This window comes from Salmo trutta, chromosome 12 (genome assembly GCF_901001165.1).
Source record: "Salmo trutta chromosome 12, fSalTru1.1, whole genome shotgun sequence".
NCBI classification, from domain to species: Eukaryota; Metazoa; Chordata; class Actinopteri; order Salmoniformes; family Salmonidae; genus Salmo; species Salmo trutta.
In genome coordinates this window covers 65,375,695-65,397,712 of record NC_042968.1, presented here as the reverse complement: position 1 = coordinate 65,397,712, position 22,018 = coordinate 65,375,695, and the positions used below count along the sequence as shown (strand labels likewise).

General features: G+C 44.7%; 1 protein-coding gene across 1 annotated transcript in view; it reads right to left on the bottom strand.

Moving 5' to 3' along the window:
- Positions 1–6,359: 6,359 nt before the first annotated feature.
- Positions 6,360–22,018, bottom strand: part of LOC115203995 (patatin-like phospholipase domain-containing protein 7) — a 46,523-nt gene continuing 30,864 nt past the window's right edge. The window contains exons 25-35 of the mRNA XM_029769164.1: positions 18,880–18,998; positions 15,215–15,371; positions 14,407–14,523; positions 14,036–14,105; positions 13,770–13,886; positions 13,373–13,521; positions 12,831–12,983; positions 12,306–12,422; positions 8,888–8,975; positions 8,167–8,285; positions 6,360–7,833 (exon numbers count right to left, since the gene is read on the bottom strand). Of these exons, the coding sequence (XP_029625024.1) occupies positions 7,714–7,833; positions 8,167–8,285; positions 8,888–8,975; positions 12,306–12,422; positions 12,831–12,983; positions 13,373–13,521; positions 13,770–13,886; positions 14,036–14,105; positions 14,407–14,523; positions 15,215–15,371; positions 18,880–18,998 (1,326 nt within the window). The 3' untranslated portion in view covers positions 6,360–7,713. The remainder of the gene's footprint in view (positions 7,834–8,166; positions 8,286–8,887; positions 8,976–12,305; positions 12,423–12,830; positions 12,984–13,372; positions 13,522–13,769; positions 13,887–14,035; positions 14,106–14,406; positions 14,524–15,214; positions 15,372–18,879; positions 18,999–22,018) is intronic.

Sequence of the window (22,018 nt, the reverse complement as noted above, 5' to 3'; positions counted from 1 at the left end):
GGCCATCCAGAGGGAAAACACTACAGAGGCCTTTTGAGCTGCACGTTGAAGGGATTTTCTGTCTGAGTACTCACACCCCCTTGTGGCTGTGTTTGAGGACACAGACTGGGTGGCCTCAATCGTCTATCTTGCTGTATTCAGCAAACTGAACAATCTGAATCTAACTCTGCAAGGTAAAGATAAAGTGTGTGGTTTCATGAATACTAGCTTTAAGCACCAGCTGTCAGAGCAGCTCATAGATCACTGCACCTGTACATAGCCCATCTGTAAACAGCCCATCCAACTACCTCATCCCCATACTGTATTTATTTATTTATCTTGCTCCTTTGCACCCCAGTATCTCTACTTGCACATTCATCTTCTGCACATCTATCACTCCAGTGGTTAATTGCTAAACTGTAATTATTTCGCCACTATGGCCTATTCATTGCCTTACCTCCGTTATCCTACCTCATTTTCACACACTGTATATAGACTTTTTCTACTGTATTATTGACTGTATGTTTGTTTATTCCATGTGTAACTGTGTTGTTTGTGTCGCACTGCTTTGCTTTATCTTGGTCAGGTCGCAGTTGTAAATGAGAACTTGTTCTCAACTAGCCTACCTGGTTAAATAAAGGTGAAATAAAAATAAAAAAAATGAAGAAGATCAAACTCTGGGAGAGGAAATGTGAAAATGGGGATATAACTGACTTTCTACAGGTGATGTTGACAGAGCTCCTCTGGTGCAAATAGTAAGCTCACATATATCCAAACTCAGTGAGTTCAACTCCTACTTCACATTGAGAAGCAGTCTGCCAAACTGGACTGGGGGTGTAACCATTTCATGACTGACAGCGCCAACAACAACATTCCCACCAGACCGCAGACAAATCTTCCGTATGTGTTCTCAAACCGTGTCCTGAAGACGAGGTACTCAGAGACAAGACCGTCACAATTCTGGTGTGATGTGGAGAAGGACTATCCTGATTTGTGGAAACATGCACAGAATGAACTGCTGCCTTTCGGATCTACGTGCTTACGTAAAGTGACGTTTTCATCCGTGGCCCTAATCAAGCTCAAGCACAGGAACAGACTCGACATGGAGAAAAGCCTGATCACTGTTGTTGCCACGCTGCCCCTAAGATTGACAAAGCTTATGAGTGAGGGACAGGGTCAAGTTTCTCATTGTTTGTGTCATACATAAGTCTACTCTGTAAATATGGGTTACATGTATTGGGAGTACGTGTATAAAATGTGATCTTTGTTTTTGTATAATTTGTCTGGACGCATGAAGATGTGAAAAAATCCAATAAAAAATATTAAACGATGTTAAGAATACACAAGTATTATTATTAAACTGATGTTGAGTACACAAGTATTATTATTAAACTGAAAAGAGTACACAAGTATTATTATAGTAAACTTATTATCATTATTCGCAGTTATGACAGACATAGACAAATAATATTGATATTAAACCTAATTTAGTCCAATTTAAATGTAATCTAGGAATCATGCCGGTCGGAGGCGCGTGAGGGGGTACTTCAGGCAGGTCAAAGTGTTTTAGTGGTACAGTACCCAAAAAAGGTTGGGAGTATGGGACAATACTTTCTTCTCCTCCAGAAACGCAGCTCATCAGCTCATCCATTTCATAGGGGCTTTTCACTACGCCTCTTAAACGATTCCATATGAAGTTATCTAACTATACTGTTTGCCATATAGGTAATCAGCACTGAAAATCCCCAAAACTATTGATACAGGACCATTTTTTGCACATTTGACGGCGAGGAAATGTAAACCATTTCCAGTGCAGCCCCCAGTACAACATTTGTTTGACACCCCTCCTGTAAAGCCTATTGTATCAATCCAATCATTTATTTCTATGCTTCCTTTTTTTTTAATCATAAAAAACAACAACACATTCATAACAATGTAACCTACAAAGGTCATCAACCACTGTGTTCTTCTTATCGTTCCAAAAAGTAAAACTATTAAGGTCAAAAACTACGTGGTGTGTAATAAGCCGAGGTGGAATGCAATCCAGAACACAAGCCAGGTACTACATTCACATCTGTTCTCTCCCAGTGTGTCTCCACCCACTGCTGTGCATCTCCCTCTGGGACTCCTCCCCATTGTCTCCTACACTGATGCCTATTGGCCACCTGCACTGCCAATCACAGTGTGTTGCTCCCATGTCTCGTCCTGGTGCCTACTCTGTCGCCTGAGGGCTGTGCTGTCTGAAGGATGTGTGGCGTCGTCCACATCAGCAGGTGTACCACGGCAACCAGAGTGTAATTACAGCGCCCCGCCGTTGTCAGGGGAGATGGAAGTGAGTGATTACCCACAGAAGAACCACCTCCTGGTCGCCCCAAAAACCAGAGCAGGCCGCCAGGGAACACAGAGAGATAAGGAGAGGTGTGTGTGTGTGTGTGTGTGTGTGTGTGTGTGTGTGTGTGTGTGTGTGTGTGTGTGTGTGTGTGTGTGTGTGTGTGTGTGTGTGTGTGTGTGTGTGTGTGTGTGTGTGTGTGTGTGTGTGTGTGTGTGTGTGAGAGAGAGAAAGAGAGAGAGACAGAGGTAAATAAGGTTGTTAAATTAAAACCAGGAAGGTATGGGATGCATGTATTTGAGAGAGGAAATGATCGCCTAGCAGTGCGCCAGCAACCGGAGGGCTGGCAGTTCAAATCAAGGGTCCGGCAGGAAAAATCTGTTGGGAAGTGAGCTGGCAGCCGGATGGTTGCTGGTATCAAATCCTAGATACCATTGCCTGCCGGTGTGCCCTTGAGCAAGGCACTTAAAGCCACCACAACAACAGCTCCCCGGGCACCCACCAACAGGACACAGATGTCAATTCAACGTCTATTCCACTTGAAAACAACGTTGATTCAACCAGCGTGTGCCCAGTGGACAATTTGGCTGCCCCCGCACCTCTCCAAAAAAATCTGTGTATGTGTGTCTTTCGGAGGGGCTGGGTTAAAAGCGGAAGTTAAAAGCGGAAATTTTGGTTGGACCTTGTATGCAATTGACCAATAAAGTGATCTTAAAACTTAATCTTAAAAATACAGAAAAACATCCCATTCTTGAACTGTGTATCCTGCCTATTTAAGCCTATAGTAAAAAATATATATATATATTTAAACTAACACATCTGCATCCAGACATGACCCAGATGGAAAACTTAATTCACAAACACAAAGATTAACGTCATTCTGAATTACCTGCAGCACGGTAAAGCACGGAGTAGACAGAGCAGACTGCTGGGCCTCATCATGGACGACAGGAGAGAAAAAAACGGTGGTAACAAATCTTATAGTGATTTGGCCTGTGCAGCAGTGGGCACTGATCATAATGCCAGAAAGAGGTAAGTCAAATACAGGACATGGCCACTGGCCACTAATCTAATCCACATTTTCATCTACTAGAAGTATTGAACACTGCAGACAAATGGGAACCTCAACAACGGCAGAACAAGCTACACCCGTCTACAGAACCAGGCACTATTATGGATGAATGGATTCTGTCTTAAGGCAAACTTACCCATCAGTACACCCATTCTCTCAGAACACTGATTCCTCCTGGTGCCTTTCAGGTGAAGGGATATTGGTGTCATGTTATCACTAACACAGACGGACATAGACACTATTAGATATGTCCCAAAAAGCACCCTATTCCTTACATCTGGGCCCTGGTCAAAAGTAGTGAACTATATAGGGAATAAGGTGCTATTTGGGATGCAGGTATATACTGGGAGAGAGAGTCTTACTGCACAGAAGTCTGCAGGCTGATTGGCAGATGAACTGTCAGAGCACAATGTTCAGTTCATACAGACGAGATGAAGTGACTCGTCCAGGCCGACCTGAACTATGGGGCTTGGCTCAATTTCACTCGGAGCTCCTTGAGGAGACGAGGCCAGTCTGCATCTGTGGAAATGACACATCTAATCCTCCACTGAGCCAGTGTGCCAAAAAACACGCACGGGCAAGCACTCACGCATACAGAAAAGTTGAATCAAAACTAATTTTGTTAGGAAATTGATTTTCTTCCATTTAAAGTCCTGTGAATATTTAGTGGGGCAAAGAACAGATAAAAACAATTACACAGACAATTGCAGTGATTAAATGAGGAAAGAATGATGTCTCAACTGAAGAGATTGTGGTGCATAGGCGACTATGTGAGTAGAAGGAAGTGTGTGGGAGTTTACCTGCAAGTAAACATAAGGACATACTATATGTACTGTAAGTGAGTGTTTGTGTAATTGAGGAAGTTGAGCGTCCATGTGTTTCTATTTGTATTCATGCATCAGAATTAGGTATTCAAATACCTGAAGCGTTGAAAGTGACCCACTTACCTGTTTAAGTAATCTGTGTCCCAGATGAACTGGTCAGAGAGAGAGACAGAGAGACAAAGAGGTGTATGACCATGAAGAATGACTTTCCATAAATCAACTTAGCCTCAGTTCAAAAATGACTCCTCAGCCCACATATTCCCATAACAGCCCATCCGTCTGTGTGTTTAAAGTCCTGTCGAAGACATTCAGTACTGGACTTCCTCACATCTGATCACACCCACCTTCCCCCCCATCTTCCTCCCCATCTTCCTCTAGTGTCAAGCCATGAGGTTGAAGGAATTGTCCGTAGAGCGCCGAGACAGGACTGTGTCAAGGCACAGATCTGGTGAAGATCGACACACAGCCATGCACACAGCCATGCAATCAGCCATGCAATCTTCATAGACAAACATTGGCAGTAGAATGGCCTTACTGAAGAGCTCAGTGATTATCAATGTGGTACCGTCATAGGATGCCACCTTTCCAACAAGTCAGTTTGTAAATTTCTGTCCTGCTAGAGCTGCCCTGGTCAACTTTAAGTGCTATTATTGTAAAGTAAAAAAGTCTAGGAGCAACAACGGCTCAGCCGCGAAGTGGTAGGCCACGCAAGAACGGGACCGCCGAGTGCTGAAGGGTGTAGTGCGTACAAATCGTCTGCAACACTCCCTACCGTGTTACAAACTGCCTCTGGAAGCAACGTCAGCACAATAACTGTTCATCGGGAGCTTCACGAAATGGGTGTCCATGGCCAAGCAGCCGCACACAAGCGTTCTCTGGAGTGATGAATCACGCTGCACCATCTGGCAGTCCGATGGATGAATCTGGATTTGGCGGATGCCAGAACACTACCCGCACGAATACATAGTGTCAACTGTAAAGTTTGGTGGAGGATGAATAATGGTCTGGTGCAGTTTGGGCTAGGCCCCCTAGTTCCAGTGAAGGGAAATATTAATGCTACAGCGTACAATGACATTCTAGCAGTTCTGCGCTTCCAACTTGGCAACAGTTTGGGGAAGGCCCTTTCCTCTTTCAGCATCACAATGCCCCCGTGCACAAATCGAGGTCCATACAGAAATGGTTTGTCGAGATCGGTGTGGAAGAACTTGACTGACCTTTACAGAGCCCTGACCTCAACCCCATCAAACCTTTTGGGTGAATTGGAACTCCGACTGCGTGCCAAGCCTAATCGCCCAACAGTGCCCAATCTCACTAATTATCTTATGGCTGAGTGGAAGCAAGTCCCTGCAGAAATGTTCCAACATCTGGTGGAAAGCCTTCCCAGAAGAGTGGAGGCTGTTATAGCATCAAAGGGGGGACCAACTCCATATTAATGCCCATGATTTTGGAATGAGATGTTCAATGAGCATGTCCTGTATCTGTGACCAACAGATTCTCAGTCATGTGAAATCCTTAGATTAGGGCCTAATGAATGTATTTCAATCGACTGATTTCCTTAAGAATTGTAACTTGGTAAAATCTTCTAAATTGTTGCATGTTACGTTTCTATTTTTGTTCAGTGTAGTTCGTGACAAACAAGCAGGTAGAGAATCATTGTGCCATCTAAACCGCTATGAAATATCTTTACTATAACCAAAAATATTGTATTTTCAGCTGATTGAAGCTGTTGTACAAAACCTGAAGTAAGACACAAAAACAAAACTTAAGAACGGGAAGGCTAGAAATAGCTCACATAGAACAAATCTACCGCTTCTTAGACTTGCTTTAGATGAGAATGATAGATCTAACACACATGTATATGTGAATTTGTTTGGGTTTCCAAAAAAGTTACATATTGCGGCTTTAAAAGCTAGTTTTCCCATCCCCACTCAGACCGCTCCCAGAGTCCTAGAAAAATGATTGCTTGAAAAATGGATCTTGCTAAAAAGCTCTTTTGTTTCTTTTTGACCATTTGAATTGAAAACAACCGCAGTAAGGCACTTAATTGTTACCCAGAAATGATTTGATAGTGATAAAAAACAGCTGCATTCAGCCTTTAAACAAATCCCCAACAAATTAGAACAAAGCTGGGGAAATAGACAAACACCAATGTAAAGAGACTCAGCTAACCAATAGTGTTTATTATTATTAGTGAGTTGTGTTATACAATGGATTATCAAAAACATCAATTATGTGGTACAAATAACATTCACACACAAGCAACGCCTAAATAGTACATGAGTCCTTCATTGTTTTACAGGGTCATTGGCAAACTGTGCTCAACATTCAAGTTTAACTAATCAGCATGTGATTGTCAGTCACCAAAGGCACAATTAAATAGCTTGAAATGTGTTAAAAGGTCAAGTTGGCCAGTATAGTTCAGTAAGGGCTCACAAAAAGCTTTGTTCCAGTCACTGAACATATGCATGCATTTTATAAACAGCTTCCTGTTACTGACATGCTCACGCACACACACTGACACACACACTGACACACACACTGACACACACACTGACACACAGACACACAGTGTCTCTTCTGCATTTAGACAGGTTGACTCCCAAGTGGCATCCTATCCCCTATATAACGCATTACCTCTGATCCGAGCCCTATGGGCCCTGGTCTAAAGTAGTACACCGTAGAAGGAATAGGGTGCCATTTAGGACGCAGACTTACAACCCCAGGGGACTGTACCAAATAGGACTTTCCCAGATCTACAACACAATGAAAGGCTACTACCGGTGGTTGCAGCGTCAGTATCAGCTGGGTTAAAGGCACTGCACGGATAAACACAAGTAAAAAACAAAAATACATCGCATCGATTTGCTTAATGTTGTGTCAGCACATCTATAAAGTTAGCTCAAGAGGTAAGTAAAGGTTAATCATTCATTAGTCAAATCAACTGTGTGTTACAATGGTCAATTGTCCAGCTGTCTTGGATGTGCCTGTACATATATAAATGCTATATAGCATTAACAGTGTAGTTTGCATTTAACCACCCCTTCGTCTAATTGATTGAAGCCAGAAAACAGAGAAGGATAAACTGATGCTATGTGTCCATTCCCGTCACACTGCGCCCATACCCTGCGCCCATACCCGGAAAGGATGTCTCCTTCTTCTCGTTTTATCGCAATCTAGGACCTCAGACACTGAAGCTGACGTGAGGCGTACAGAAAGTGTGAGCTCCAAACACCAGTAGTGTGTCCCAATAAACTAGAATGATTTATATTAAGAGGGAAGAACACGGGAGACAAACAGTGAATCAATCTCCACCATCTCTAGGTGGCTAGTCAGACAGACTCAGACAGGAATATGATTATGCATTGGTCCTGTATTTGTTGTGGGTCTGTAAGGCACTGTGTTAGCACTAGTGCTGGAGGGACAGACAGCCAGAGAGTCAGTTCCTTGGGCTTCCAGACTGTGGGTTCAGTGACTCTTGGCATGGTCTTCGCTCAGTGGTGGGGTTCCCCTCAGTTTCCTCCAAGGGGTGGGGCTGTAGGCGGGGGGTGGGGGGTGGAGAGGGGGCTCACATCGCTAGAGCCCGGGGGAGGTGGGCGACGTCTTCTCCCCATGTCCAGCAGCTCTTCATCCTGAGGATGAGGAGGACACAGTGATTAGCTGATATGTCATTAGGCTAATCTCAGGCTTAAAAGTCTCAAAAAGGAGAGAGAAAATAATCAGACGGCCCAAGTCCTAAAATGTCCTCTTATTTTAGACTGTCGTGCAATATCGAGTTAAGGAAAAGAATCAACATTCAACAATGTCTAGCTCAGTTGGTAGAGCATGGTGCTTGCAACGCCAGGCTGTGGGTTCGATTCCCACGGGGAACTAGGACAAAAACGTATGACTGTAAACTATGTCACTCTGGATAATAGCGTCTGCTAAATGACTCAAAATGGAAAAATGGAAACCCTTCACCGCACCGTGTCCGCAGTCTCCTCCCCCTCAGTGGTGTGTTCGCTGTAGTGATTGGACAGCTCAAAGTCTGAGTAGGCACTCTCCACTGCCTCCTCCTCATAGTCTGTGGGGTAGTCGGACTCTTCTGAGATAGGGAAGGGTAATGGAGAGGGAAGCGTGGCGGGGTGGATAGAGAGAGATGGAAAGGTGGCATAAAGAGAAAGGGTAGTGAAGAAAAGAGTGGATAGGGGTGATGAAAGAGGAAGGAGGGGTGTGTACAGGAACTGTCATAGCTGCATATTAATCATCGTTTAACCAAAACAAATGTATCTGCTAAGTGAGTGTGGCTGCATTCACAGAGCCCAAACAATAGTCAACAACAAGCAAGGAGAAAGACAAGATAGGAAATAAGCTTATCTTTCCCAGGACAGCAGGAGGCAGAGTGCCAAACCCATGAAAGAGAGGGGAGGGGGGTGAAAAGCTAGCAGAGCGGCATTAAAAACATAAATATTCAATTACTCCAGCTGTGATGGTAACAGGAAGGTCAACTGCTAGCTAGCTATTGGCTCGCATGCGCTTCCCAGTTTACAATAATAAAAAAAAGGCCTTTTACAGTTAAAATAACACAGTTACAGCTTTTCCCCTCTCTTGTTGCCAAATATCTGGGGTCCCAGAGGTCATGTGTCTTGTTGACCTCCATAGCACTCTGCTGCTCTATGTGCAGATCAGATCATCTGCCAGTCTCACCATCAACCAGAGCTGGTTTGGCCAGCTCGATGCGGGACACGATCTCTGCCAGGTCAGTGAAGGAGGCATTGGGACAGGTCACAGGTCCCTGCAGAACACATAGGACAGACAGCACACAGGTATCATTCACTAGAGGCCTCATACAGAAATCATTCAGAAAAATAGCATTAAAATACACAATTCTACATTATCTAGTCATGACCATCCATTCTGGTCTGGATTTTAGCGATTTTATAACCGTCATGGTTTTGTTTTTTCGACCAACGGTTATTTTATCATCTATTGTCGCCCTGAATGTCTGCCTAGTTGAGGGCCTCTTCGACCTCCTCCTGCTACCTGCTGCACTGCTTCCCGCCTGCCCTGTCTGGTACAGGTGCCCCTGCCACTCTCTCTCTCTCCCCCCGGAGCTTTGCTCGCCTACGTCGCAAACCTTTTACTGATCTGCTGTTGGACTATTTGATTAGTGATTTTTTTTTGCTGCAAATGACATTAGTGATCACTGTGCTATTGCCTGTGTGAGAGATGGTAAAATTCCTAAGCAATCTCCACGTGTTGTTACGAAAAGAAACTGGAAGCAGTTCGATATTCAAGGTTTTTTTACATGATGTGTTTAGCATTGAATGGAATAGAATTCATTCCCGTTGTTGAATTAGCCTTTTCTTACTTCCACAACACATTCCAGGATCTATGCAATAGGCATGCCCCTTAAAAAAATGCAGGATTAAGGGCAGCGAGAACCCTTGGTTTACTGAAGAACTTACTCAAATCATAAGCGAATGAAATGCTATGTGTGCTAAAGCAAGAGGGTCTGGTTCGGTGGATGATTGGATGGCTTTTAAAGGTCTTTGAAATCTGGGTGTGGCTATGACCCGAAAACTAAAAGCAGACCACTATCTACTTCAGGTAATTTAAATAATCCCTCCAAACTGGCAAGTAGTGAAAGGTTTAGAGTGCAAAAAAGATACACAGCTTCCCAAACAATTGTTGGTAGACACACAGCTTGTAACTGAGAGAACCTCTATTCTGAAAGCCTTAAAATCAGAACTTTCTAGATGCAGGCAGTTTATTTGAAAAGGTTAAAGGTCTACATGAGCCCCCTGTGAATTACTGGTCATGCTCTAGATTTGTTTATAAATTACCTATCAAATCGTACACAATGTGTAATGGTGGGTTGTTGTAAATCTCAGTCTACAGAGTTGTTCTCAGGTGTTCCGCAAGGTTCTATTTTGGGCCCACTGTTGTTCATTTTGTATATCAACAACATTGGGGATCCTATTGAAACAGCGGGTGTTCATTTTTATGCAGATGATACTGTTTTTTATTCAAGTGGTAGTAGTTTATCTTCAGTTTTTGAAAATGCCCAAAGAGCACTTAACACCATACAGCAAAATCTGCATGATTTGAAGCTATTTTTATTACCGGCATGAGGCTTGTTTTTCTCTGGAGGCCAGGAAGGAGCTGGTATTATGTACATTACTGGTGGCTTTAGATATAATTGAACCTTTATTTAACTAGGAAAGTCAGTTAAGAACAAATTCATATTTACAATGGCGGTCTACCCCGGCCAAATCCTAACCCGGACGACGCTTGGCCAATTGTGCGCTGCCCTCTGGACTCCCAATCATGTGATACAACCTGGAATCGGTCTGTAGTGACGCCTCTAGCACTGAGATGCAGTGCCTTAGACCGCTGCGCCAGTTATAGAGTGCATTCGGGAAGTATTCAGCCCCCTTGACTTTTTCCACATTTTGTTACAGCCTAATTCTAAATGGATTAAATAAATAAAAAATCCTCAATCTACAAACAATACCCCATAATGACAAAGCAAAAATCAGAAATACCTTATTTACATAAGTATTCAGACCCTTTGCTATCAGACTCAAAATTGAGCTCAGGTGCATCCTGTTTCCCCTGATCATCCTTGAGATGTTTTTACAACTTGGTTGCAGTCCACCTGTGGTAAATTCAATTGATTGGACATGATTTGGAAGGGCACACACCTGTCTATATAAGGTCCCAAGGTTGACAGTGCATGCCAGAGTAAAAACCAAGCCATGAGGTCGAAGGACATGTCCGTAGAGCTCCGAGACAGGATTATGTCGAGACACAGATCTGGTGAAGGGCACCAAAACAATTCTGCAGCATTGTAGATCCCCAAGAACACAGTGGCCTCCATCATTCTTAAATGGAAGAAGTTTGGAACTACCACAACTCTTCCTAGAGCTGGCCGCCCAGCCAAACTGAGCAAGAAGGGGAGAAGGAGTTGGTCAGAGAGGTGACCAAGAACCAGATGGTCACTCTGACAGCTCCCGAGTTCCTCTGTGGAGATTGGAGAACCTTCCAGAAGGACAGCCATCTCTGCAGTACTCCACCAATCAGGCCTTTATGGTAGAGTGGCCAGACGGAAGTCACTCCTCTGCTTGGAGTTTGCCAAAAGGCCCCTAAAGACTTTCAGACCATGAGAAACAAGATTGTCTGGTCTGATGAAACCAAGTTTTAACCTTTTGACCTGAATGCCAAGCGTCACATCTGGAGAAAACCTGGCACCATCCCTACGGTGAAGCATGGTGGTGGCAGCATCATGCTGTGGTGATGTTTTCCAGCGGTAGGGACTGGGAGACTAGTCAGGATCGAGGGAAAGATGAATGGAGAAAAGTACAGACAGAGCCTTGATAACCTGCTCCAGAGACGTCAGGACCTCAGACTGGGGCGAAGGTTCACCTTCCAACAGGACAACAACCCAAGACAATGCAGGAGTGGCTTTGGGGCAAGTCTCTAAATGTTCTTGAGTGGCCCAGCCAGAGCCCGGACTTGAACCCGATCGAACATCTCTGGAGAGACCTGAAAATAGCTGTGCTGCAACGCTCCCCATCCAACCTGACAAAGCTTGAGAAGATCCACAGAGAAAAATGAGAGAAACGCCCCAAATACAGGTGTGCCAAGCTTGTAGCATCATACCCAAGAAGACTCGAGGCTGTAATCGCTGCCAAAGGTGCTTCAACAAGGTACTGAGTAAAGGGACTGAATACTTATTTTTTTTTATAAATTTGCTAAAAATTCTAAAAACCTGTTTTTGCTTTGTCATTATAGGGTATTGTGTGTAGATTGATGATGAAACAAAAACTATTTAATCCATTTTAGAATAAGGCTGTAATGTAACAAAATGTGGAAAAAGTCAATGGGTCTGAAAACTTTCCGAATGCACTGCAGGCCTCAACCACTACCCTGAGAGCACTATCTATCTCTGTTCTTTTTTAAATCAGGTCAGTAAATAAATATCAATTACGGTCCCATTCTCATTTGCTTTTAACAGTACCGATAATTATAACAGGTCATGGTAGAAATTGTTTTAGTTACTCAGCTCCGTGGCCCTTCCTGACCCTCCCTCCCTGACCCTCCCTCCCTGACCCTCCCTCACGTTGTTGCTGTGTGTGTTGTGAAACTCTTCCTGGTGGCGGTCCTTCAGCATCTTCTCCACCACTCCACTGCGACTCCACACGTCAAATACCGTCTTGCCGTGCTGGTAGCCCACCTCCTGCAGGACAAACAAACACAATATACACATACAAGGCTGTATGTAATGTAGCTAATGGGGGGGGGATCTCATGCAATCCTTGAAAACCTTCTCACACTTTTGACTGAAGATGGAGGCAAAAGAGACAAATAGTGAAGTGTGAAGAGGTGAGGTCTAGAGTAAGAGGGGGTCATGGGAGAGCGAGAGAGCGAGCGAGAGAGAGAGAGCGAGAGAGAGAGACATAGACAGACAGACAGACAGACAGACAGACAGACAGACAGACAGACAGAGAGACAGAGAGACAGAGAGACAGAGAGACAGAGAGACAGAGAGAATAACAGACTGACTGCCCAGGTCAAAGACAGAGAGAAAGACAGAGAGAGAGAGAGAGAGAGAGAGAGAGAGAGAGAGAGAGAGACAGAGACTCACAGCGATCTCGTCGAACTTGCCAAACTCCAGTGTGCGGTAGCGGTCTATGGGAGGCCTGATGTACTCGCAGTAGTCACTGCTCTTCACTGACTCCAGCTGACGCACACAGCACACGTATGCCAGCCGTGTCTGAATCTCTGCCATGTTCAACACCTACAGGGGTCAAGGGTCAAATGCCACAACACTTAGCACAGCAGGGTGACAACTGTGCACATACTTCCAGTGTCTATTGTGTCCAAAATGGCACCCTAATCCTTATATAGTGCACAAGTTTTGACCAGAGCAAAAGTAGAGCACTAAATAGGGAAGAGGGTACCATTTTGGACACACTAAGTAACTCTACACATTCAGAGTTCTTGAAAAACGGCAGAAATATTCTCAGTGAACGACAACACATTTTCACTCTGATTTGAACCCAATACCATTTCATAACAATGAATTGCAAAGTAGGACAAAACATGAATGCCATATCATTACACCATATCTTTCGGTTTACACAGTCTCCGAGGCTGTAGTCCTATACAGTGCTATGAGAGGCTCACCTTGACTTTCTCTGCCAGCGGGTTGAGGCGTTTCCATAGCAGCCACCAGCCGGAAAGCGAGTCGCCGTAGTTGGTGAGGTTGGTCTCGTCCTGGCTGCCCACGTCTATGGCGATCACCACCTTGGCACCCATGGAGCGAGCCACGTCCGCTGGGAAAGGGGCAGAGACGCAGGTTCAGGGCTTAGAGTAACAATGAACATTGGGGAGTTTCACTTTTTCACACACTTGAACATGTACATCGGACACATAGAAGCACCAACCAAATAATAATTATTAGTGGTACAATCGCTGAGCAGGAGAGAAGTACTCTGTGTACTGTGACACCTATGGATATCCCCACCTTGTCTTATCTTGCCACTGCAGTGTGTGTGTGCGCGCGTGCGTGTGTGTTGCTGACCTGGTAGGTTGTTGATGTAGCCTCCGTCCATCAGTAGGTGTCCGTCTTTAGGGTCACATAGAGGGGGCAGGTAGCCAGAGAGAGACATGCTGGCACGCACATACCTCCACAGAGAGCCTGAGAGAGGGAACATTAAAAACACGTGGAGGCAGATATAAAGAGGACCAGGTGGCTTCTTCACAATTCAATTTCTCACAATTCAATCAGTTAAAACAGAGAAGGAAAGAGGGTTAGAGAGAGAGAGGTAGAGAGACTTGATGCCTAACCGTCAGTGTGCACTCTCATGGTGGAGGCAGTGATGTCAGTGGTGATGTTGAAATATGGGATCCACAGGTCCTGAACAAACAACACCACCAGTCATTAAATGATTATGGAAATATTGCAATTGTAAAAGAAGGTTCTGGGCGGAGACTTAATTCCCTTCAATTATATTTATTGCTAACGCGTTTCAAAGCAGGCTCCTCGTCTTATTAGTATAATAAGTTAACAAATCTTTCAGACTGTGTACGACAGGACATTTTTTGATGTATTTAATCTACTCTTTGTTTACACAGTTGGTCACATTGCGATGAAAAATGCCTTTTACAAGAGAGTCGCAAGACCGTCTAACTCCAGCTGCCCTGCGAGAGTTCCTCACCTCTATCTGCTTGCCCTTGAACACCGTGTAAATGCTGGAGTTGAAGGCAGCGCCAGAAAACATAGAAGTGATGGGGTAGGTCAGGTCCAACACCTTCTTGAACACCGACGTCATTCCCTGCAATACACCACCAAGAAGACCGGGAACAAATCCATGAGAACACGTTTATTTCACCTTTATTTGACTAAGTTGTCCCATTGAGGTCAAAATAATGTTTCTTCAAGGTTGACCGGCCTGGACAACATTTAAACACTTGAAGGTTGACCGGCCTGGACAACATTTAAACACTTGAAGGTTGACCGGCCTGGACAACATTTAAACACTTGAAGGTTGACCGGCCAGGACAACATTTAAACACTTGAAGGTTGACCGGCCAGGACAACATTTAAACACTTGAAGGTTGAGTGAACATCAAGTTAATATTTCTCGATTTTGTCTTTTCTCGATTCCTCGCATCCTCTCTCCTTGCCTCCTTCTCAAGGCATTTTGGACAAAATGATACAATGTCCTTCCCCTTGGACTTGTTCCTCCTAACGCATTTCGAGAAGGCGGTGAGGACAGGTGGGGCGGCAAGTACCCTAGCGGTTAAGAGCGTTTGGCCAGTAACCAAAAGGTTTCTGGTTCGAATCCCGGAGACGAAAAAAAATATTAGTTGATGTGCCCTTTAGCAAGGCACAACCCTAAAAAAGTCGCTCTGGATCACAGCGTCTACCAAATGACTAAAACGTCAACGTAAAATGACAGAGGATGCGAGGAATCGCGGAAAGATGCGTTGCGAAAGAGACTAGCCGTGGTGAATTCCTCTCACCATAGCCCACTCTCGTGCCCTCATCCTCATGCGGCAGTGACTGCGGTCCTCTGCGTACAGCCCCCCCATCAGGGAGCCGATGGAAACACCTCCCACCAGATCCACAGGGATCCCTGCCTCGCTCAGAGCATGCATGATACCCACCTGAGAGCAGCCCCTGAGAGAGGACGGGAGAGAGAGGATGAGAGGAAGAGGAGCGAGAGACATTTGAATCTCCACACCTACAAGCTCCCTCATTAAAACGTATAGGACTGTAGATTGAGGTAAGGTCTTGGCTTTCATCATTATGTTTGTGGTTCTGATGACTAACCAGTCTCTGCAGTGTTCCCTGTATTTGGCAGGTGTACTAACAGATTGCATTGCAGGTTCTTGGAAATGGTTTCACACACCATACATACATCTCCATGTACTGTTAGTGATTGTAACTGCCAAGTAGCCAACTTGTTTAACACTACCACATACAGTATGTCAACACCAGTACCACAACAATTCACAAGGGGCCCGAAACATACGCCTTATCCTACGCACGCTTTTCCTACACACTTCTCAGTAGTTGGTATTCAGGCTTACCTTATGCAGGTATGTAAACGGGCTTTGCAGGCGTGGTTCCCTTGCGTGCGCTGAATACATTTAATTCAACCACTGAAAATCCTCCCATTTGCTGGACAACACATTTTCTTGTGGAGTTTGCATTCAATAGGGTTTTCAGTCTACTTAGCTTAAGCCATCCCTTTAAATACGGTGTACTGTACCTTTAATAACGTTTTGTTGACAGACTCACTAGAAGACATTGAGAGAACGGGTTCAGAATATAGGGATCAATAAAAGACAGCCATCTAAATGTATGTATATTTGTCTCCCTTTCAGCACCAACTGGTAGATTTAAAAATACTCTGATCTTGGAGATTACTTAGGCACATTTTAGGGTTAGGAAAATATTGATGAATCATTAAAAAAAACTGAGTTAAGAGGCTTTACGCACAAAATATATTGAGGAATCAAAAATACAGTGGTTTGCTTCAACCTGAAAGTTGCCATATTCAAGGAAGGTAGAGAAAAAAAAGAAAAGAAAAAGAGTACAATATGGGTGGGACAATAGTCCTAGAAATCTACCCTAATCATGGACCTGTATGACAACGGTCCTATAAATCTACCCTAATCATGGACCTGTATGACAACGGTCCTAGAAATCTACCCTAATCATGGACCTGTATGACAACGGTCCTAGAAATCTACCCTAATCATGGACCTGTATGACAACGGTCCTAGAAATCTACCCTAATTATGGACCTGTATGACAACGGTCCTAGAAATCTACCCTAATCATGGACCTGTATGACAACGGTCCTAGAAATCTACCCTAATCATGGACCTGTATGACAACGGTCCTAGAAATCTACCCTAATCATGGACCTGTATGACAACGGTCCTATAAATCTACCCTAATCATGGACCTGTATGACAACGGTCCTAGAAATCTACCCTAATCATGGACCTGTATGACAACGGTCCTATAAATCTACCCTAATCATGGACCTGTATGACAACGGTCCTATAAATCTACCCTAATCATGGACCTGTATGACAACGGTCCTAGAAATCTACCCTAATCATGGACCTGTATGACAACGGTCCTAGAAATCTACCCTAATCATGGACCTGTATGACAACGGTCCTAGAAATCTACCCTAATCATGGACCTGTATGACAACGGTCCTATAAATCTACCCTAATCATGGACCTGTATGACAACGGTCCTAGAAATCTACCCTAATCATGGACCTGTATGACAACGGTCCTAGAAATCTACCCTAATCATGGACCTGTATGACAACGGTCCTATAAATCTACCCTAATCATGGACCTGTATGACAACGGTCCTAGAAATCTACCCTAATCATGGACCTGTATGACAACGGTCCTAGAAATCTACCCTAATCATGGACCTGTATGACAACGGTCCTATAAATCTACCCTAATCATGGACCTGTATGACAACGGTCCTATAAATCTACCCTAATCATGGACCTGTATGACAACGGTCCTAGAAATCTACCCTAATCATGGACCTGTATGACAACGGTCCTATAAATCTACCCTAATCATGGACCTGTATGACAACGGTCCTATAAATCTACCCTAATCATGGACCTGTATGACAACGGTCCTAGAAATCTACCCTAATCATGGACCTGTATGACAACGGTCCTAGAAATCTACCCTAATCATGGACCTGTATGACAACGGTCCTATAAATCTACCCTAATCATGGACCTGTATGACAACGGTCCTAGAAATCTACCCTAATCATGGACCTGTATGACAACGGTCCTAGAAATCTACCCTAATCATGGACCTGTATGACAACGGTACTATAAATCTACCCTAATCATGGACCTGTATGACAACGGTCCTATAAATCTACCCTAATCATGGACCTGTATGACAACGGTCCTATAAATCTACCCTAATCATGGACCTGTATGACAACGGTCCAGTCATCACGAACAGTGCGGCAGGCTCCAGGTTTAAACTGCTACGTTGGGTCTATAACGATGACTTCCATAACGATTCAAACAGGCTACATGTCCCAAATTAAGCGCACAACGTTAGCCTAATGTGATCCACTAATCCAGGAAAAACTACACTGATGTGACAGGGGAAAGAAAGGTACATTGGAATGGAATGATGCAAGATACAAATTGTAGGAAACACTAAAGTGACAGTTATAAATGTATGTGGGTATTACAAATGGTGGCTCCCGATAGTGGCTAATATTTAACATGCTAGAAATTGTCAAATAAAAACAGATTTTATCCCAGCAAATTATAAGGGCATACAATAAAAATTTGGAATGACGGCACAGCTATTTATAGCCTATTTACTGTGGAAAATGGCCCGCAATACATGTCACGTTGATATGATTTTCAGTTTGCTGGTATGGTTTCACCTTCGTGTTCAAGGGAAAATGATCTAAAACAATTGCTACGTGTATTTACAATCTCCAAACAGATTACTAATTTACCTAGCTCTTATAAATGTCTAAATTACAGTGCATTGAGATTCTAAAAATCGGGGAAAAATAAAGCAGATGCTTTTTCCACTTGGAACCGGCAGGGTCGCTGAACCTCATTCATGGTTTCCTCGTGTGAAAAGAGGGTGGAATTATTAGGGGATTAAATCAAGGTCAGAATACAGTGCATCTCCCCCCCAAAGGAATAGCAGGTGAATAGCATGCTATTCTCATGCTTAAATTCAAGGTCAGAATAAGCGTAGAGAAAGGGGCATGAAAAGGAAATGACCTTCCATTTACGCGTGCTTAACTCAAGTCTGAATTCCCCAAGGGGAACAAGACAAATATTAGTCCAAAGCATTTAACAGGCACGAGTTAAGAGCGAGAGAGAGACAAGAGGAACCAACCTTGAAACATCTCCTGAACACAACACAAAAACAGGACAAACGGAAGGAGAAGAGAGACAGACAGGAGAAGAAGGGAAAATGAAATGAGCAAGATATTACACTTGGCAGAAAAGTGGAAGCAGTCTGCTTTGTGTTTCATGCATTAGGAAAGACCCCCTCCCCCATAGAAAAGACTATACATGGGGCCTAGTGATGTCAGTGACCTAGAGGACGGAGGTTAGAGATCAGGGGTCATTGGGGCGTACCTGGCCCCTCCTCCCCCCAGTATGAGGGCGATGGCGTTCCCGGTCAGGACCCTGGCCAGGCGGGAGAAGTCTGAGTGGCGGTCAGCCGGCTTCTGGAACACACGCTGGTACATCTCAATCTGGAGAGGAGAGCAATACACAGCAGATAATTAAACACGGTTTCCTCAAACGGTGGGACACTGGAAATAACTGTGGGGTTGTGAGGCAATTCCTTCCTTAGTTATGGGTTAGGGTCGTGAACATTAAAAATGTTAAAACAAAATTGGGATGCTTAACGTTAAGAAAAATATTTTTCCGTTGTTTTACGTCGATGCAGAAAGTAAACAGCATTTCCGCAACAACTAAGAGCGTTGAAACGCGATGCTCAACTTCTCCTCTGTTTAGGTGCACGAAGCGAGCCAATACACACGCGCAGATACGTCAACAAATCAGTCTCCAAAAATACTGAATCTTAGGAGTCAATTCTTAGAGGAAACAAATCTTGACACTAAATGGGAGTCGATACCGGGAGTCGACGTGCAAGGAGTCGAGGAGTCGACACTTCACCACTATGACATCGTCGTTAACAGTTGGAAAAACGGCAGAGGAAAGGCAAGCGACGGCAGCGAAGTCCTGTATGGAAATACTGAAGGTTAAATGAGAAGGAAATGGAAACCTCGCCAGGTGGAGTTGAGATACAGTAATGGTAGTACAGGTGCAGTAATGGTAGTACAGGTGCAGTAATGGTAGTACAGGTGCAGTAATGGTAGTACAGGTGCAGTAATGGTAGTACAGGTGCCGTGATGGTAGTACAGGTGCAGTAATGGTAGTACAGGTGCAGTAATGGTAGTACAGGTGCAGTAATGGTAGTACAGGTGCAGTGATGGTAGTACAGGTGCCGGGATGGTAGTACAGGTGCAGTGATGGTAGTACAGGTGCCGTGATGGTAGTACAGGTGCCGTGATGGTAGTACAGGTGCCGTGATGGTAGTACAGGTGCAGTAATGGTAGTACAGGTGCCGTGATGGTAGTACAGGTGCCGTGATGGTAGTACAGGTGCCGTGATGGTAGTACAGGTGCCGTGATGGTAGTACAGGTGCAGTGATGGTAGTACAGGTGCCGTGATGGTAGTACAGGTGCAGTGATGGTAGTACAGGTGCAGTGATGGTAGTACAGGTGCAGTGATGGTAGTACAGGTGCAGTGATGGTAGTACAGGTGCAGTGATGGTAGTACAGGTGCAGTGATGGTAGTACAGGTGCAGTGATGGTAGTACAGGTGCAGTGATGGTAGTACAGGTGCAGTGATGGTAGTACAGGTGCAGTAATGGTAGTACAGGTGCAGTAATGGTAGTACAGGTGCAGTAATGGTAGTACAGGTGCAGTGATGGTAGTACAGGTGCAGTGATGGTAGTACAGGTGCAGTGATGGTAGTACAGGTGCAGTGATGGTAGTACAGGTGCAGTAATGGTAGTACAGGTGCAGTGATGGTAGTACAGGTGCCGTGATGGTAGTACAGGTGCCGTAATGGTAGTACAGGTGCAGTAATGGTAGTACAGGTGCAGTAATGGTAGTACAGGTGCCGTGATGGTAGTACAGGTGCCGTGATGGTAGTACAGGTGCCGTGATGGTAGTACAGGTGCCGTGATGGTAGTACAGGTGCAGTAATGGTAGTACAGGTGCAGTGATGGTAGTACAGGTGCCGTGATGGTAGTACAGGTGCAGTGATGGTAGTACAGGTGCCGTGATGGTAGTACAGGTGCAGTGATGGTAGTACAGGTGCAGTAATGGTAGTACAGGTGCAGTAATGGTAGTACAGGTGCAGTAATGGTAGTACAGGTGCAGTAATGGTAGTACAGGTGCCGTGATGGTAGTACAGGTGCAGTGATGGTAGTACAGGTGCAGTGATGGTAGTACAGATGCAGTGATGGTAGTACAGGTGCAGTGATGGTAGTACAGGTGCAGTGATGGTAGTACAGGTGCAGTGATGGTAGTACAGGTGCAGTGATGGTAGTACAGGTGCAGTAATGGTAGTACAGGTGCAGTGATGGTAGTACAGGTGCAGTGATGGTAGTACAGGTGCAGTGATGGTAGTACAGGTGCAGTGATGGTAGTACAGGTGCAGTGATGGTAGTACAGGTGCAGTGATGGTAGTACAGGTGCAGTGATGGTAGTACAGGTGCAGTAATGGTAGTACAGGTGCAGTGATGGTAGTACAGGTGCAGTGATGGTAGTACAGGTGCTGTGATGGTAGTACAGGTGCAGTAATGGTAGTACAGGTGCAGTAATGGTAGTACAGGTGCAGTAATGGTAGTACAGGTGCAGTGATGGTAGTACAGGTGCAGTGATGGTAGTACAGGTGCAGTGATGGTAGTACAGGTGCAGTAACGGTAGTACAGGTGCAGTGCTTCACCTTCTGGAAGAGACCCAAACTGTAGCTGGCAGCAGCCTTGTGAATTCACCTGGAATTTTATACATTTTCTTATTGTTTTAACGGAAAACCGAATAAAAATGGCAGTTTAAACATTAAAGAAAAAATGTACCATTTGCCACATCCTTATCAGGTGTGTGTGTACCAGTTTGGGCAGATCAGGTGTGTGTGTGTGTGTGTGTGTGTGTGTGTACCAGTTTGGGCAGATCAGGTGTGTGTGTGTGTACCAGTTTGGGCAGATCAGGTGTGTGTGTGTGTGTACCAGTTTGGGCAGATCAGGTGTGTGTGTGTGTGTACCAGTTTGGGCAGATCAGGTGTGTGTGTGTGTACCAGTTTGGGCAGATCAGGTGTGTGTGTGTGTACCAGTTTGGGCAGATCAGGTGTGTGTGTGTGTGTGTGTACCAGTTTGGGCAGATCAGGTGTGTGTGTGTGTGTACCAGTTTGGGCAGATCAGGTGTGTGTGTGTGTGTACCAGTTTGGGCAGATCAGGTGTGTGTGTGTGTGTACCAGTTTGGGCAGATCAGGTGTGTGTGTGTGTACCAGTTTGGGCAGATCAGGTGTGTGTGTGTGTGTGTGTGTACCAGTTTGGGCAGATCAGGTGTGTGTGTGTGTGTGTGTGTGTGTGTGTACCAGTTTGGGCAGATCAGGTGTGTGTGTGTGTGTACCAGTTTGGGCAGATCAGGTGTGTGTGTGTGTGTGTGTGTGTGTACCAGTTTGGGCAGATCAGGTGTGT